The sequence below is a fragment of the Mesoplodon densirostris genome, chromosome 2 (genome assembly GCF_025265405.1).
Source record: "Mesoplodon densirostris isolate mMesDen1 chromosome 2, mMesDen1 primary haplotype, whole genome shotgun sequence".
Taxonomy (NCBI): domain Eukaryota; kingdom Metazoa; phylum Chordata; class Mammalia; order Artiodactyla; family Ziphiidae; genus Mesoplodon; species Mesoplodon densirostris.
Window position 1 is genome coordinate 191,752,948 of NC_082662.1, and position 16,408 is coordinate 191,769,355.

Genomic DNA, 16,408 nt, shown 5'->3' on the forward strand with positions numbered 1-16,408 from the left:
AACCCACCGCAAGCCTCCCGCTGGCCCAGGACCCGTCAACCCCGCCCCCCACTGTGTCCCTCACTCACTTCCAGTGCCAACCCCAAGTCTCTGCTCCTCTGGAGCCCCGTCTACACATCACCCCACCCGTGCGCTTCAGTACCTGTACATGGCTCTGAACTGGGGCACATCTCTGTAAACTGAAATGCCCACCCCACGAAGACCCTGGCTCAGGGCTCCACACGGAGCCTTCTCAACACGTTGACTTGGACAAACCCCACAGGAAGAAAGTCAGTCAGATCCAGCTGGGCCGCCAGGCCCTTGTTTCTGCCTGGGTCCTGGACGCACCCCCACCACACTTCTGGGATGGATGGATGGATGTGACTCAGCCCTGGCGGCCCCTGGAAGCTTCTCCTGGCAGCGCTCTTTCCCTGGCTGCCCCCACCCCTCTCTGAGTACCTGCTGGTTTTCATTTGGGGAAACATACAGGCTTTTCAGTGAGCGCCACGTACTGTATCTGTAAGATACTGCCATCAGACACTGTTCAGAGTTTCAGGGACTCTCCCACAAATAAACTCAGGATAGTTCCTAAGGGCCAGTTCACCCACGGCCCCCTGCAGGGAATGGAGCCTGAAAGGAGCAGCGACCCCGCCCAGGCCCCCCGTGGGCCCCGTCCGCCACAGCCACCTGGACTGTCCGGGCCCTGCCTCTCTGCCTGGACCCCTCAAGGACAATGCTCCTGTCCCCTATCTGGGTCCATCTGTGAAACACTTGTAGTCCCTGAAGTCTCTTGAGAGCCACAAAGTGAGACAAGTAAGACAACTTCGTGATGCTTCCTTGATTTACAAGTAACAGAGGATGACGTTCCTCTCCATGCACTGGTACAATGAAATTCAGGGACAAGTGTCCATCTGAGGATAGGCGCCCAGGTGCTCAGAGCCACCGCTCGGCCTCGGGGTCCTGTGGTCCCACCAACGGCTCAGCAATTGCAGACCGGGGCGGGAGGAGGGGGCACTGCCTGGCTTCCTGAAGTGGGAGCGGGGCCAGGAGGCAGAGTACGCAGGGTCCTTGGCTCTGCCTGCCTCGATGGGAGAAGAGGAAGGGGAAGGTGTGCCCTGAGGACAACGGCCGGGCTGTGGCATCAGCCTTCCCAGCAGAGCCGTCCCGAGGGCTGGAGTGAGGCCATGCCCGGGCCGAGGAGTCGGGTCGGGAGGAGGCTGGCTGTGCCTTCCTCTCCCACACTCGGTTCCTGACGACCGAGCTCCCAAGGTCTGCAGCCGGGAGGGTGGCGAGGAGGGAGCAAGGTGACGGGGTCGCTCCAGTCCCAAGAACCCCAGCCCTCCCTCCCCTGAAGACCACCTGCGCAGGCAAACTGAGACCATGGACCCAGCGCTTTTCCTAGATCATGCAGCTGAGCACATGTCAAAACAGAGGGAGAAGGGAAAATGCCCCGGGCTTTAAAGGGGAGACTCGGAGGGTGGCACCGAGTGGGGAGAGTGGCCAGCTCCGTCCAGCCCTGGAGGCTGGCAGGCGCGGCCTCCGGTCCTGCCTTGACCGTGACCCGGCGGCACGGCTGCCTAGCTGAGCATCTTGTGCCGATCGAAGACCGTCTTCCGCTGCTCCTGCACCTGCAGCTTCCACCGCTGCTGCGCTCCCTCCACGCGCTCCAGGACCGTGTTCGCCCGCGGCCCGGAGAAGGTGGCGGCCGCCACAGAGCGAGCGTCCTGTTGCGGGAGGAAGAAGAGGCTTGGCACCCAGAGCCGGGGGGGGTCTCAAACGCCTGACATGGAAAACAAAGCCAGGAGAGCGACCCCGAAGGCCTCCCCGAGGGCCCACCCAGCACAGGGCGCCCGCGGCTGTGGGATGGGCGGGGGCCCGGGAAGCGGGGGCTCTGGTCGGGCCCGGCCGCACCCCAGACTGGCTCCTGAGCCTCGAGAGGAGCGCGGAGGGTCAGCACAGAGGACACGATGACCCTGTCATCCGAGGAGAGGCACCACGTGCCCCCGCAGCTGGTAGCGGGCTGCAGGACTCCTCGGCCCTGCCGGCCACGGCCAGGACAGCAGGGAAACCCCCAGGACCTGCTCTGCCGGGGCTAGGGCCCCAGCTCGCTCCCCGAAGGACAGCGTCTGGCAGGTGGAGCTGGGCGCTCGCCCTGCGTGCCCATCCCAGAGCCAGGGCCGCGCCGGCCGCCTCCCGGCTCTGCCCTGTGCCCTCCCCCCGCCCTCAGAACTGCGCTGTCGTCAAAGGCAGCATCTTCCCCTAATGACCACTTCTCTGCCTCTGAAGCGCCAGAGCCCATGCATTTCCTGCAGGACCCGAACCTGATCCCTGGGGGGAACTGGAGCCAGGGCCAGGCCCACAGCCCGGGGGATTTCCTCCCCAGCTCTCCCTGCCTCTCATCTCCTGCCACACGCCTCTTAAGGGATTAGCACACCTCTCTAAGCCCAGGGCCGCCCAGCAACTGCAACTCTGCTTCTAATGCCCCAAGCTGGCACAGCTTCTGTCGCCATGCAGCTGCCAGGCTGGGGAGGTAGGGGCGGGGGATGGGGGCGAGGGGAGGGGAGGCAGCGCGCTGGCGGCGGGCGGTGAGGCTGGCAGGTCGTCACTGCCGCCCAGAGCTCTGCCCAGGGTGAGTTAGGGACGGACGCTGCCCCCCGGGAGCCCTCGGCCCGGGACCCCGAGGAAGCCTCTCTGCCAGGCTGGACGAGGACCACGGCAGCACCTCAGGGGCAGGTGCTGGAGCATCAGAGTCGAAGCCAGGATCCTGGGTTCTACAGCTGGCCACCTTCTCCCGGCCTTGGCCACTTAGTAGCTGTGTGTCCCTGACAAGCCACTTGATTTCCCCAAGCTCCAACTTAGTAAACCCGGTCTTCTTAGGCTTTTCTGCCTATACTGTCAACAGGAATTACATGCACCTGATGACCCAGTGCAGCAAACACACACACACACACACAGAGCTTCACACGACACTCAGCATGACGCCCTCTGATGTCCTCTGCCCTGCTCCATGTCACTGTTTTCAGTGCTGGTCATGACTCAGGACCTTGTGGGTGGCGCCCCACACCCTGACACACACCGTTTGTGACCAGGAGCGGGATACAGCAAGGTTACATATACAGTAACACGTGTAATGGCCTCAGCACACTGCTGTCAAGAGTTGGAGCCCGCGGGGTGTTCAGTCTCCTTCCTCCCCAGCAGTTCACGGTGGGAAGACGACCGTGGAATCAAACCTGGCTCTGCACCTGGGCTCTGGCCCTGGAGCACGACCCTGGCTGACACCCTGTCCTCGGAACCTGCTTCCCACCCACGGATGGAGCCTGCAGGAGCGTCTTCTCAGGGACAGTGGGCACACAGCGTTCAGCGGTGCCTGGCAGATCCCAAGCGCTCAATTCACAGCCACTGTCAGCGTGAGACCCACTCCTGGAGTCCCCAGGCAGGAGGCGGGACCTGCCCTTGAAAGGTCACCAGTGTCACTACTATTCAGATCGTCCCTTCCCTCTTGGGCTCCTCGCCGCCCTGGGAAGGGAGGGGCCGTGCAGCAGCCCAGGGTCCCCCGCTCCCGCCCAGTGGGCTGTGGTCTCGGGGGACCCTGCAGAGCTGAGGCCCACGCAGCGAGGCCCAGAGACACCCACAGCCGTGCAAGAACCCTTCCTTCTCTCTCTTCAAAGGGGGCCAAACCTACACATCTAGCACAGCTCTGCTTCCGTTTCTGCCCCAGCAAAAAGGCTGGCTTCCTCCTTTCAAAGGACGTCTGAGCCGGGGGATTAGTCCTGATGCTGCTGGAATCAGGAAAGGCAGCGCCGGGCACCGGGGGCCCACCGGGCCGGCCGGCACCTTCAGAGGGAGCGGGGCTTTCATCTCCTCAGCGCTGTGGGCCAGGCCCCCTTCCTCTCTGTCCTCGAGCCCCAGAGCAGGAGCTCCCGGCTACAGGAATGGGGGGACGAAGCCAAAGGGCCCCCATCCTGGGATGCGATCGACCCCCCGACTCCTGGGGTGTGGAGGGGAGCCTTCTCAAGGTCACTGAGTTGCACAGGCCTAGAGCCTGACTTTCTTCCTCTTGGGGTGAAAGCTAAGTCCCCCGCCCGGGGGGGACCTCATCCCTCTAAAGGGAAATGCTCTTCAGAGCATTTCCAGAGATTCAGCTCAGCCAGGCAGGGCCTCCTCCCCTTGCTGGCCCCAGGCCCGGGCGCCACCGCGGTCCCCGCTCCACTCAGCTCCAGCGGCCCCAGCACTTAAGCGGCCCCTCCCCACCACGGAAGAGCCCCGCTGCCAGGAAGCCTTCCCCCACTAACACCGAGGAAAAGTCAGCCCCCGGCTTCCCCCGCCCCTCTCTGCCCCGGGCTCGGACCCTGAGGGCGGGCCCGAGGTCTGTGCCTCTGTCTACATGGGGCACCTGCAGGATCTGAGTACATCAGGAGGAAGAGAAACAGGGACGGGGCGAGCCGGGGTGCCCAGGGCAGGGCCCATAAAGAGCAGAGCGGCTTGCCCTCCCTTCAGGCTCCGCAGCCAGGTGGCACACATGCCGGGGAGGCCGCGGGGGGAGGCCGCGGAGCCGTGTAATCACGGCCCATCTCTCAGCCGCTCCCCAGCCAGGACTGCAATTACCGCACGCAGCCCCTAATCACGGGGCGCTCACCCGCGCCACTGCGCCCCCAGCAGAGCTGCTGTTACCGCACGTTAATGACCAGGTAGGCGCGCGAGATTTCCTCCTGGACAGAGACCACCCAACTGCCAGCCCCCCCGCCTCCCAGCCCCAGCTCCACCGGCTGGGCGCATGTCAGCAGGAGGCTGGGGGCACCCACCCCGGAGGGGCCGTGGGGTCCAGGGACGGGCCAGGCCCCGTCCCTCCCTGGCCGTGTGCAGGCCTGCCCCGTGCGGCCGGGCAGCCCCTCTTCTCGGCGGGAACCTGCCCTTCCCAGCTCCACCCGCTGCGTGAGATGCTCTCAGGGGCGACAGCCCGCCGGCGCTGCAGCCCAAGCCTGGTGCTCTAGTGACCACTCACCCCTTCACCTCGCTCACGTATGTCTCTGCAGGAAGAGCCCCTCTTACACGTGTTAGCCTCCCGGCTGTGGTCCTTCCACCCCGGCTTTACGTAAACCAGGGTGAGGCCAAGCTCTCCGCACCTGCGCGCAGCCGGTCCCCAGGGCAGGAAGCGTCCTGAGCCACACCTGCCCGCAGATGCCACCCTCTGGGGCACCCCTCCTCCCTCATTGCTGTCTCGGGCACACGTGGCAGCTGTGCAGGCCCGAGGGGGCGAGCTCGAGGGGCACAGGCCAGGAGCCCGACACCGTCACAGCTCTGTGCACGGCACACACCACCTCTCACTCCCAGAGCTGCCTGCGCCTCCTGTGTCCCACCCTGGGCTCCCCTGACTCTCTGGGTACGCTCTCCAAGTCCACTGTCGGCCTGACACCAAGGTCTGAGCACCCACATGCGGCTGCCTGGCGGGCTCACTGCCCCTCTGCTAGGAATGCAGGGCGACAAGGAGGCTCCCGGACCTGTGCACTGAAGCTGCCTGATGCCAGACCAGGGCAAACTCAAGGCTGTCCCCGCTGAGGAAACCCTGCAGTCCTGGTGACGCGAACGGGAGAAGAGGCGACTGGAGTACTGGGGGAGGGGAAGGCGGCCCCGCCCAGGCCCCAGGGACGCCGCCTGTGGGCGGCGGGGTGCGGCCCGCTACCTCGTTCTCCTCCTCGTCGTGCAGCCGCTCGGTGTAGGCGTCCGGCTTTCGAATCAGAGGGTCCACCAGCATCAGGAAGGCCATGTACAGCAGGAGGGCGCCCACCACCGACAGGTAGACGACGATGATGACCTGCGAGCGGAAGAGACCCAGCTCGCCCTGCGGGCCGCCACCCGCCGCTCCTGTCCCCAGCCGTCTGTCTTCAGTGGGCAGCGGGGCCTCAAGTGCTGCCTGCAGACGGGCCGGGAGACCGCGGGCGCGGAGAACGACCCACTCCACCTTTACCGACTGTGCCCTCGGCGGTCGGGACCCCACAAGAGCCACCAGTTCTCGGGCAGCACAAAGATGACAGATGAGGCGCCCCCAGGAGTGGAGAGCGGGGAGGGGAATGTGCCCGGCCAGACGGGGGCGGGGGGGGGGAGCGCCCATCAGAGCGGGGAGAACCGAGCCCTGCCGAGGACAGCACAGGGTGCCGGGGTGGGGGCTTCAGTCCCAAGAGGGCGAGTCACCATCAGGGGGCAGAGGGGACAGGCAGGCGGCCACAGCCCCTCCCCCGTCAGTCACAGCAGGAGGTGAGGCTGGGGCAGAAAGAACTTCCAGAACCTCTTACATGCCTGGAGAGCCTCCCAAGCTGCAGTCATTTTTGTTTTACAGGAAAAACAGAGTCAAGGAAGCTATGAGATGTTTCCCAGCGCGGGTACTCCGGGCACCTCAGGCAGGACTCCCCAGGACACTGCCCTCCACGGTCAGTAACACGCCGCAGTTACTGGGGCCACAGTCCATCTCCAAATGTCCCCCAGGGGCTGACACTCACCTGATGCAGACCCCCCAGGCCACACCGTCACCCTCAGTCCCAAGAATACTAAGTGGCGGATGTGCCTGGAACCCAGATTTGCTGACCACAACTCCTATGCCTTTCTGACACTCACCTGATGCAGACCCCCCCAGGCCACACCGTCACCCTCAGTCCCAAGAATACTAAGTGGCGGATGCGCCTGGAACGCAGATTTGCTGACCACAACTCCTATGCCTTTCTGACACTCACCTGATGCAGATCCCCCAGGCCACACCGTCACCCTCAGTCCCAAGAATACTAAGTGGCGGATGCGCCTGGAACCCGGATTTCCTGACCACAACTCCTATGCCTTTCTGACACTCACCTGATGCAGATCCCCCAGGCCACACCGTCACCCTCAGTCCCAAGAATAGTAAGTGGCGGATGCGCCTGGAACCCGGATTTACTGACCACAACTCCTATCCCAACTGCCATCCATCGCTGCCGACCCCAGCCCCGCGTCTACACTGTGATGGGAGCCGAGCTTGGTTCACGGCCAGGTCCAGCTGGACCACACGCCTCCCTGACTGGGGCATCTTCAGACAGGGTACAGGATCAGAACCCTTGCCTGTACCCCAGGAAGCGGCGGGGGGGGATAGGGCTGACTCTCTTTAACAGGCTGAAGCTGGAAGGGGTTCTCTCTGGTCTCTTAGCAAGGACTAGAGGGAAACTGGGGGATTAGGAAGTGTATCTGATGAGGTCCCCACATCAGGAAGCCCCTTGAATCTAAGGTCTTGGGGACCTGGCCCCCCAAGCGTGGGGCCAGTGGATAAGCTCAGAGGGGAAGGGGTGATGGCAGGGAGAGTGGACAGGGGAGAGGACGAGCACCGCGGGCCAGGCAGGGAGGACAGCGGTGAGGACCACCTCGCCGCCAAAAGAGCCTCAAAAGGGAAGCCCGATGGCAGGCTCAGGGCTGTTGCCAAATCCCTGCGGGCTCTTTCCTGATGCTATGTCCCGATCCTTCACCAGACACACAGAACTAAGCTTAAAAGCTGGACCAGGAGAGGCTTATGTTGGAAATCGGCAAGCATGGCCAAGCTCGCCCTGGTTGGGGTGTGGTGGTGCTGGGGGATCAAGTCTGCCTGGAGGGGACCAGGGACCAGGCCTCTCCATGTCCTCACTGTGTGTTGGTGGCCATTCCACCACCTCCCCTGAATTCACTGATGCCCAGGAGAATGGGGTTCAGGGGAAGCAAGGGGGGCGTCTGATGCCCATCCTGCCAGGCCCGCAGCTCTGGTGTCGCTCTGGAAGCTTAACCAGACTGCAGGCTCCGGAGGGCGGGCTACCTCCGCTCCAGCATCCCTTACAGTGCCCGAGACACAGCAGGAGCCCCGGAAATGTCTACTGAACAAATGGAAGGCGAGAAGGGAGAGGAAGACGGGAAGCGGGGGGAAGGGGTCTCCAGCCCCCCTCCCAGGTCCCCCCTGCGAGTGTGATGGCGTCAGAGGGGAGAGCGGCCCCAAGGGGGGTGGGAAGGGGGTCCCTGGGTTGCCACCTGGCCAGCCTCGGGGCCAGCCCCCCAAGCCCGAGCAGAAGGAAACAGGACAGGACAGGACGGAGGGCGGGGCGGCACCCCCCACCCCCCCCGGCCCGGACGCGCAGGCCCCCCAGGGAGAGGGGGCGGGGCGAGGCCGCGCAGGGGGCGGGGCCGCGCAGGGGCGGGGCGGTCGCCGGGCACCTTGATGGTGGTGGTGCTACGCTCCTCGTACTTGCACTCGCACAGCAGGCAGTAGGCCTCCACATCGTGGCCGGGCACCGGCATGGGCTCCACCACGTGCAGGCAGTTGCTGCAACAGACAGAGGGCTGTGGGGGCAGCCGGGGGGCTCCCCAGGGAGGGGAGGGTCTCTGAAGGGTCAGGCTGGCGGAACCCCTTTCCCAACCCACAGCCTCTCGAGGACCTTGCCCTCCGCGACTCACGGGGTGAGTGTCCCAGTGGCACAGACTCCACCCCCACCCCACCCCAGTCCCTCGGGTCCAGGGTCTGTCCCCGTGGCAGGCAGCGCCTCCGCCAGGCCTCCTCTGACCCACGGACCCACCACAAGCCAGTGACTCTGCCTTCTTCAACATCTCTGAACCCCACTTCCCTATCCCCTCCCACTGCTGTGTCTCAGCTGGGCCCTGCCACCAGGAGCCTGGTGCCCTGGGCCTGAGCCTCCTCTGGGAACTGTGCCTCTGGGAGCTGCAGGGGTGGTGCCGGATGACCCTCCAGGCCCTTCCAGCTCTGGCCCGGGCTGTCCCAGGGGCCCTCAGGCTCAGGCAGGGTTTCTGGCAGAGGCGCCAACAGCGTGGGCTGGCATGTCCTCCACAAGCCTCTGTTCCCCCTAAAAGTCCATGTGTGGAGGGTGTGATTTTACCTGAACCTCTGATGACCCCACTTCCAGCGCTGGGCACGTGGCTCCCTGCTGTAACTCAGCCCCTGCCCGGGGAGGGGCCGCCGGACAGGGCCAGGTCCACACCCAGCACTGGGTCATCACTCCTGGGACCTCCCCTCTCCGGGGACCCCTACCAGCCTCCGAGGCCCAGATTTCTCCCTGGGTCTGGAAGGTCACTCTGGTGCACCAGTGGGACTTGTGGGTTCCCCACAGGGATGTGTTCTCTCCCCAGGGAATCAGTGAAACCGTGACGTGTCCCTTTTTGGGGATCAGTGATAGCACCTTAGGGGAGAGGGTTACGGAACGGCAAGCTGGTTTAAGTCTCTGCCTTCTGCAGGTGATGTGTGTAACTTCTCTGGGCCTCAGTGTCCTCATGGACACAACAGAGGCTGAACTTGATCAGTGTCCTTCAAAATGTGCTCCCTGGGGCACCCCAGGGCCCTCTGTGCCGGAGGGTGGGAGGGAGGGGCCATGGACGCTCCTGCTCAGCCAGGGCAGTCCTGACTTTTACACAATGTGTTTCCAAAACAGATTTGTTTGAAGCCTGTATTTTTAGAAGTGTGAGAGACACTGCACTAGCCAGCTCGGGGACTGTGTCCATAGTGTACTCCTCGGGAGCTCCACCATCAGGGCGAAGGTGTTGGGGTTTCTGCCCCTCACAGGCACGAGGACCCCCAGCATGAGACGGCAGAGCGCCTGCAACACAGGAACATGGCCTGTGCCGCTCAGACACCCTGGCTTCACGCCCCTCCACCAGGGGAAGGCCCAAGTGTCCTCCTCGCAGTGGAGGGACCATGCGGAAGGGGCCTGAGGACACAGCTGGTCTCCTCTGGTCCTGGCCTGAGGTCTAGGATCTAGGTTGGTCTAGGACCAACCGCCTCACAATCACTTATTTAAGAAAAGGTTCCTGCCATGCCCCACCCCCCCATATTCACTGAATCAAAATCTTGGGCGGGGGGGTGGTGGTGGTATCTAACGTACAGCATGGTGACTATCATTAACAATACATGTTAACAATTATGTACACTGGAAGTTGCTAAAAGAGTAGATCTTAAATGTTCTACCACACCTACACCTGTACGGTTACCCTGTGAGGCGATGCAGGTGCTGTCTAACCTTGTTCCACAATAGATACATGTATCAAATCACGTAACCTTATACAACGTCACATGTCTGATTCATCTCAATAAAGCTGGGAAAAACAACAACAAAAAAGAACCCAAAAATCATGGCGGAGAGGGTGCTGGGACTCTGTATTTTCTCAAAGCCCACCTGGTGATCCTGACACCTGACTAAGTAGAGGCAACGTTGACCTGGGCTCCCCCGTGTGGCGTAACCGCTCCGCGGGGACCGGATGCAGGCATCACCGCACCTGCGCGCTCAGAGCCCTCCGGGATGAGGCGCCCCTGTTGCCCCTGCTCCTCAAACGGCCTGCACGAGAAACGCCCCAACTCACACTTCAGTCTGGTTCCCTGGAGCTCTCCTCGCTGGCCCCAGTCCTACACCCAAACCACACGGTGTGCCTCAGAGCACGCCAGCCCCTCTCCTGCCCTCTCAGCTGTGTGTGTCCCCAAGTCCTCTCCTTCTCACACTGTAATTCCTTAAACCGTTCTTTGCAGGAGAGCATGTTGAAACTTGCCTTCAACAAGCTGATGTCCTTTCTCTGATGATTTTTTGATTATTTCTCTCTTTTTTGAAGTGAGGCATCCAGAAATGAATTCAAGACCCCAGGAGTATAATGTAAATTCTCTTTGTGCCTCAATCTCTGCAGCTATAAAATGGGATCACAACCCATCCCACTGCCTTACAAGGTGGTTAGACACTGGCATCAAATGACGCATGTAACAGAGCTTCGCCAAGAGCACGCAAGTAGGCGAAAGATCCCACGGTATGTGGCTCTAATACTTACCTCTCCCAGCTTCTCTGTTACCATTTCGCAGATATGAACAAACACCCAAATCCAAGCAAATCAAAATAACAAAATCCACTTCTCTGACCAGGAACCCCTCAGCTGGAATTAAAGACACGTGGACCCTATTTCTAATCGGTTGTGTGACCAGGGACAAAACATTCCTTTGTAAGGTTCTCCATAGAAACGGGAGAGCAAGCTTATCCTCCAGGGGTCCACAAACCCCAGTCAACACCCACAACCTCAAGGGCCAGCCTGGGCAGTGCCTTACCAGTCCTTCTGTGACACATTCTGGTTGTAAATGTGTCCACTGATGTTTCTATATGGTGGACAGATGCATTTGCACCGGATATCTTCAGAACTCTGCAAGAGGAAGCACATATCAGGTGAGCAGGGCCCCTGGGTTCAAGTTCTAACAAGACTCAACTTTCAGTTCCCTGTTGCATAAGGTGACCATATGAATGCTCTTGACCTTCCCCCATGCCCAAGTTCAGCAGGAACGACTTCTGCAGGAAGGATGCTACATCACAGGGTCCTCAAGAAACTGTCTGGGGGCGCGAATGATACTCACGGAAGGCTACCCAGGGCTGCCACTCCCAGGTAGGGGGCTTGGGGGAGGAGCAAGCAAGGTGGCAGTCCTCGGCTCTGGGCCTCACACCTGTGTGTGTACCCGGGTCCAGCAGTCTTGGCGGCTGGCCTCTTCCCCCAACCCCACCTCCAACTTCCTAGGTTAGGATCAGGGAAGGAAAAGGCTGGGGTGAACCAGAAAAAGTGGACGTTTCCATGGAGACACTCAAGCAACCCCTCTGGAAGTTCTCCCTCCCTGGGATGGGTCAGAAACAACAACACAAAATTTTCATTCGAATTAGCATTCCCAGGAGGAAGCGGAAACAAACCCTGAGACTCGGTCTGATTCAAAGCCTCAGTGAATCATAATCTCGAATTCCAGAGACCTACCCAAACCCAGCTCCGGGCCATTACCCCTAAGGAATGGAAGTTACCTCGAGTCCCAGCTCGAGTCCCAGCTCGGGGGTGGGTCCCCTCCACCCAGAAACCTGCATCTGTGCAGACTTCACACTCCTCACATTACGCCCACTCCTTAGGCTACTGGAAGCTCCGACTAGGGCAGTGGGCACCCAGGAGGAGCAAAGGAAGAAGGTGCTGAGAACTTTGACAACTTCCCCAAACACAGAACCCGGACTGGAATTCCACCTCCTGCGTGCCAGATCCACACGCGTGCCCCGCAGACGCCCCCTCTCCTGGAGGCCTGCAGCCTAGGGCCGAGAGAATATGCACCGACACGGCCCGAAGGGGAGTGAGGGGCCGGGCTGGAGCAGCAGCCCCCCCCCGGGATGCCGGGGCGCAGGCAGGGTGGTCGTGCATGGGAGCTGCACCTTGTTGGCTTGGGCTGGGGGCACCAGCAGACTTCCGACCACGGCCACCAAACACAGGAGCTTCATGCTTCTCAGACTTTCGGGGCCGGCAAGACCGCCCACCTGAAAGAGAAATACTGAGGCGGAGAAGCGGCGGGCGGCCACGCAGCACCCTCGGCCCCGGAGCGAACCGCCCTGCTCGGGCACGGGAAGTGGGTGGGAGCTGGGCCCGGGGTCCTGGGCCTTCCAAGCCTGGTCCGCGAAGGCGCTTCCCTCTCCCCCAGGCCTCGACTTCCACAGCCCACCTGGCGCGCCGGGCCGCGGGGCCTCCCGGGCGGGGCCCCGGGCCTCGGGTCCGCCGGACAAGGCCGGCCAGCGACCCCCATCTCGCGTTCCTCCGCCCTCCCTCATCACCGCCCGCAGCTCCTCCCGCTCGGGCCGAGGAGAACTTGGGGCGCGGAGCCTGGGAGCCCCAACCCCACAGCCAGGCCGCGGGCTCCGGACCCCAGGGCCCTCGCGACCCGCGCGACCCCCGCGACCCCAGCACCCCTCCCGCACGTCTGCTAACCTGCGAACCCTGCCTTGGCAGCACTGGACCCGGCCGGCCCCGCCCCTCCAGCTTCTATTGGCTGCTGGGGATGTCATCAAGGCCACAAGGCCCGCCTCCGCATGGGCGCCGAGGCTCCGCGCAAGGGAGAGGGAGGCATTTCTCAACCTGACCAAACAGGAAAAGGGAGCGTCTGCAAGCGAACGAGAAGCTGGGAAGGTGTGGCCTCCTTGCGGCCGCAGAATTCCACCGCCGAGCTCGCTCCTCCCCGTATTCGAAACCCGGGGTTTCGGAGGGGGCCTAAGCTGTTCAGTCTTGCCGTTTCATAGAGAAAGCACTTGATAACCAATAAGCTAGTAACGACAATAACGATAAGAGCAGATTCAAGGGCTCTGTCCTCATCCACAATTTGGAGATGTTATCTGAGTCGCATCTTTGCTGCAGAGGGCGGCCCCACGTCTCCTCCCCATCCCCGGCAGGAGGAGGAAGCGGGGCGGCGAGGGGCGGCGAGGGGCGGGCTGGGCCCGTGAAGGGTGCGCCCGCAGCTCCCAGCCTGGTCCCCTGGTGCTGGTTCTGGACCCGGCAGATGGAGGCAGGATGTGCGGGGGGCGGGGGAGGTCCGGGCCGCTGAGGGGCAGGGGTGAACTCGGTCCAGCTGCAAAGGAAAGAGAGGGGAGTCGTCCGAGTCTAGGGCACCGACCCTGGTGAAGACACCTGGGCTTTGGTCCCGCTCTGCCACTAAGCAGTGGTGTTACCTGGAAGACACCTCCTCTCTCCCGCCTCTGCTTCCTTGTCTGAAAGGAGTTGGTTGGATGCAAAGACCCTTCAGTCGATATTTTGGGATTCCGTGGTGGGGGGGGCTTGACGTGGCCCGCCCCTCCCCGCAGGTACTGTGGATTGTGGTGGGCACTTCCTGTGGGGATCGTTGGGTTTGTGTTGGTCCTTCCTACTGATATGTGTCCCTGCCTGTATCCCCTCCACCTGCACAGTCCCTGTTTGCTGAATTGGGTAGATTTAAAATCCGCCAGCCGGAGGACCGGCAGGAGGCGCCACAGTGGCACACAGAGCTTGTGGGCTTTGGCCCTAGGCCAACCAGGGCACCAATCCTGGTTCCTCTCGTACTAGTTGTGAGAATTGGGGTGGTTGGCTTATCCTTTAGAGAGCCTCGGTTTCCACATCCATAAAATGGGGATAATATGACCTACTTTCAGGATATAACGAGTCTGTATGTGCAAAGCACCTGGAACAGTGGGGGCTCTGTCAATGGAGACCGTAGCTCATTCTGGAGGTCAGAGTGGCTGCTTTGGGAGGCGGGCTGGGACAGAGAGAGGATGCCTGTCCCGTGGGGGCAGAAGGGACAGTTCAGGCACTGGAAAAACACCGTCCCCCCATACACCTCCTATGTGGTGGTGGAGACCTTCTTGGGGACAAAAGCAGAGGGCCGAGTCTCTGTCACCTCCAGCGCATGGTCCTCTGACACCCGACGCTAAAGGTACCCAGTGCTGGTCTCACCATCTTCACCACAAAATGGAAGCGAGGCCTCCCAGCTTCCTCTGTGCACCATCATCCTGCCCTTCTCAGGAATGCGAGGACGTGTGCATCAAATGATCTTTGACTCTGTTCCCTCCTGTCTCCACCTCGAGTCTATGCCGGCGACCCTAAGGGACAGCCATCACTGCCCCGCTGGCATACTGCACTCTGTCCTCCTGCTTCCATCCCGTCTTCCATCCAGTCCTGTTTTCAGCACCTCGCTCACTGCTCTGTCATCCCTGCGAGCACCGTATCGCATCAACTCGAGACCCCTCCACCTGAGGTCCGAGCCCTGGCCCTCCCATCTCAGCTCTGGTTACCCCGCACCAGCTGTCTCCCACATTTGGCTTTGCTCATATGAGTCCTCTTGGCAGGATGTCATCACCCCCTCAGCCTGCATCTCTTTCAGACCTCTGCCCCAAGCGCTTCTCTTCCAGAGACTTTTCCCAGGTAGCCCTACCTGACCCAGTGCGCCTCGTTCCTACACGTCCTCCGTGGGCCCTGCGTTTCAGAGCCAGGCCATCGAGAGGAGGCTGAACCTCTTTATTCAATCCAATTCCACAAGCGAGTGCAAATGCTGTCCAGACGCCCCAGGGGACACAACAGACAAGCCACATGTGAACCCTGCTTTCAAGATGTGTCTTGTAGAGAAGGCATGTAGCCAGAACGTAATTTAATATAGTTAAATTCTATAGAAGAGTTTCTGCACTAAAATGTTTTTAGAACACTATGCACCCGGCACTGTGCTAGTTGCTAGGATATATCAGTGGACAAGAGAGACCCTGTCCCTGCTGTCATGGTACTTGGCATTTATTGCAGGAAAATGACAAATCAACAAGCCGTTACAATCCAGGGTGCTGGAAGCTGTGGAGAGGAAGATCTACAGAGGCCCACGGGCCAAGTCAGCCCGGAAGGTGGAGAGGATGCTTTGAGGGTCTCGGGGGCTACCGGAGCTGGGCCAGTGCGGGCCAGAATAATGCCCCCCCCCAGATGTTCATGTCCTAATTCTGGATCCTGTGAATATGTCACCTTACGTGGCAAAAAGGACTGTGCAGATGTGATTAGGGGAAAGCCCTTGGGATGGCGAGAGGACCCTGGATTATCGAGGTGCGCCCAGTCTAATCAGGGGAGTCTTTAAAAGAGGAGAAGCTTTTCTGGTTGTGGTCAGAGAAAGATGTGAGGACAACAGCGGAGTCAAAGACATTGAAGGTGGAGGAAGGGGCCACGAGTCAAGGAATGTGGTGTCCTCTAGAAGCTGGAAAAGGCCAGGAAGCAGATTCTCCTCTGGAGGCTGCAGAAGGAACCAGCCCTGCTGACACCCTGACTTGAGTTCAGTGACACCTGGGTAGGACTTCTGACCTACAGAAAAGGGACATCCTAAGCGTGTTTTCCGGGTTTTTTTTGGCCGTGCCGCGCGGCATGCAGGATCTTAGTTCCCCGACGAGGGATCGAACCTGTGCCCCCTGCAGTGGAAGCGCAGAGTCTTAACCACTGGACCGCCAGGGAAGTCCCAAGTACGTGCTGTTTTAAGCCATTCAATTCATGGTAATTAACAAATTTAGAAAACTAATCCAACCAGGAAGGGTGGGCCAGGTTTGGCCCAGAACGCAGGAGCAGGGTGGTAAGGGGATGGCATCCCGCGTGGAGATGGGGTGGGGAGCAGAGATGGGCTGGGAGAAGGCACGTAGCGGAGCAGCATGGGGTTCGATTTGGCTCAAGCCCAGGGCTCGTGATAGGAAGGGAGGGCAGAGAGGTGAGCTGGGGCCAGACCTTCGTGCCAGCAGAGCCTGGGGGAGCTGGGGAATGAGCGGGGCTGCGGCTCGGGTTCTGGGACTGGATTGAGACCAGGCAACCTCAGGAACAGGCTCTGTCCAGCAGAGGAGGCCAATCCTGCTGCTTCCTTGTGGGACTGTTAGTCTTCATCCTGCCCCGAGTTTGGAGCCCTAGGGCTCAGGGCAGAACGCAGGCCCTGGTTTCCCTCTCCCGTACCTGCTTTTACACGAACAACTCTGTGTCAGTTTGGCCTTAAAGGCATCGGAGACAGAGCTGAGGGTCTAGTTTCCTCCCCACTCTCTGTACCCATTCGGGGCACTCCTGGACAGAGACTGGGCTGCTGTCATCATCCCCAGACTGTGCCCACCCTCCTGGCACCCTTGGCACGGCCCTGGTCTCCCTCTAGAAC

The 16,408-nt window shown here is 61.2% G+C and overlaps 1 protein-coding gene across 2 annotated transcripts; it reads right to left on the reverse strand.

The window, feature by feature from the left end:
* Positions 1-806: 806 nt before the first annotated feature.
* TMEM9 (transmembrane protein 9) lies at positions 807-12,768 on the reverse strand. Of its 2 annotated transcripts, none has more exons than XM_060091491.1 (6): positions 12,718-12,768; positions 12,171-12,272; positions 11,048-11,139; positions 8,173-8,281; positions 5,660-5,791; positions 807-1,703 (listed from the first exon to the last, which is right to left on the reverse strand). In XM_060091491.1, exons 2-6 carry the CDS (start codon positions 12,234-12,236, stop codon positions 1,557-1,559), a joined length of 546 nt encoding a protein of 181 aa, XP_059947474.1. In that variant the 5' UTR covers positions 12,237-12,272; positions 12,718-12,768; the 3' UTR covers positions 807-1,556. The 2 variants fall into 2 exon arrangements, with proteins under 2 accessions (XP_059947474.1, XP_059947473.1); XM_060091490.1 differs by lacking the exon at positions 12,718-12,768 and adding an exon at positions 12,455-12,685.
* Positions 12,769-16,408: the final 3,640 nt, after the last annotated feature.

What these genes read in the sequence shown, in the direction of transcription:
- TMEM9 (XM_060091490.1), bottom strand. Translation starts at nt 12,535, where the DNA reads ATGGGGGTCGCTGGCCGGCCTTGTCCGGCGGACCCGAGGCCCGGGGCC. An exon ending in CCCGCGGCCCGGCGCGCCAG is followed by an intron (nt 12,273 to 12,454) that starts GTGGGCTGTGGA and finishes TTTCTCTTTCAG; the next exon opens with GTGGGCGGTCTTGCCGGCCC. An exon ending in AATGTGTCACAGAAGGACTG is followed by an intron (nt 8,282 to 11,047) that starts GTAAGGCACTGC and finishes TGTCTGTTGCAG; the next exon opens with CAACTGCCTGCACGTGGTGG.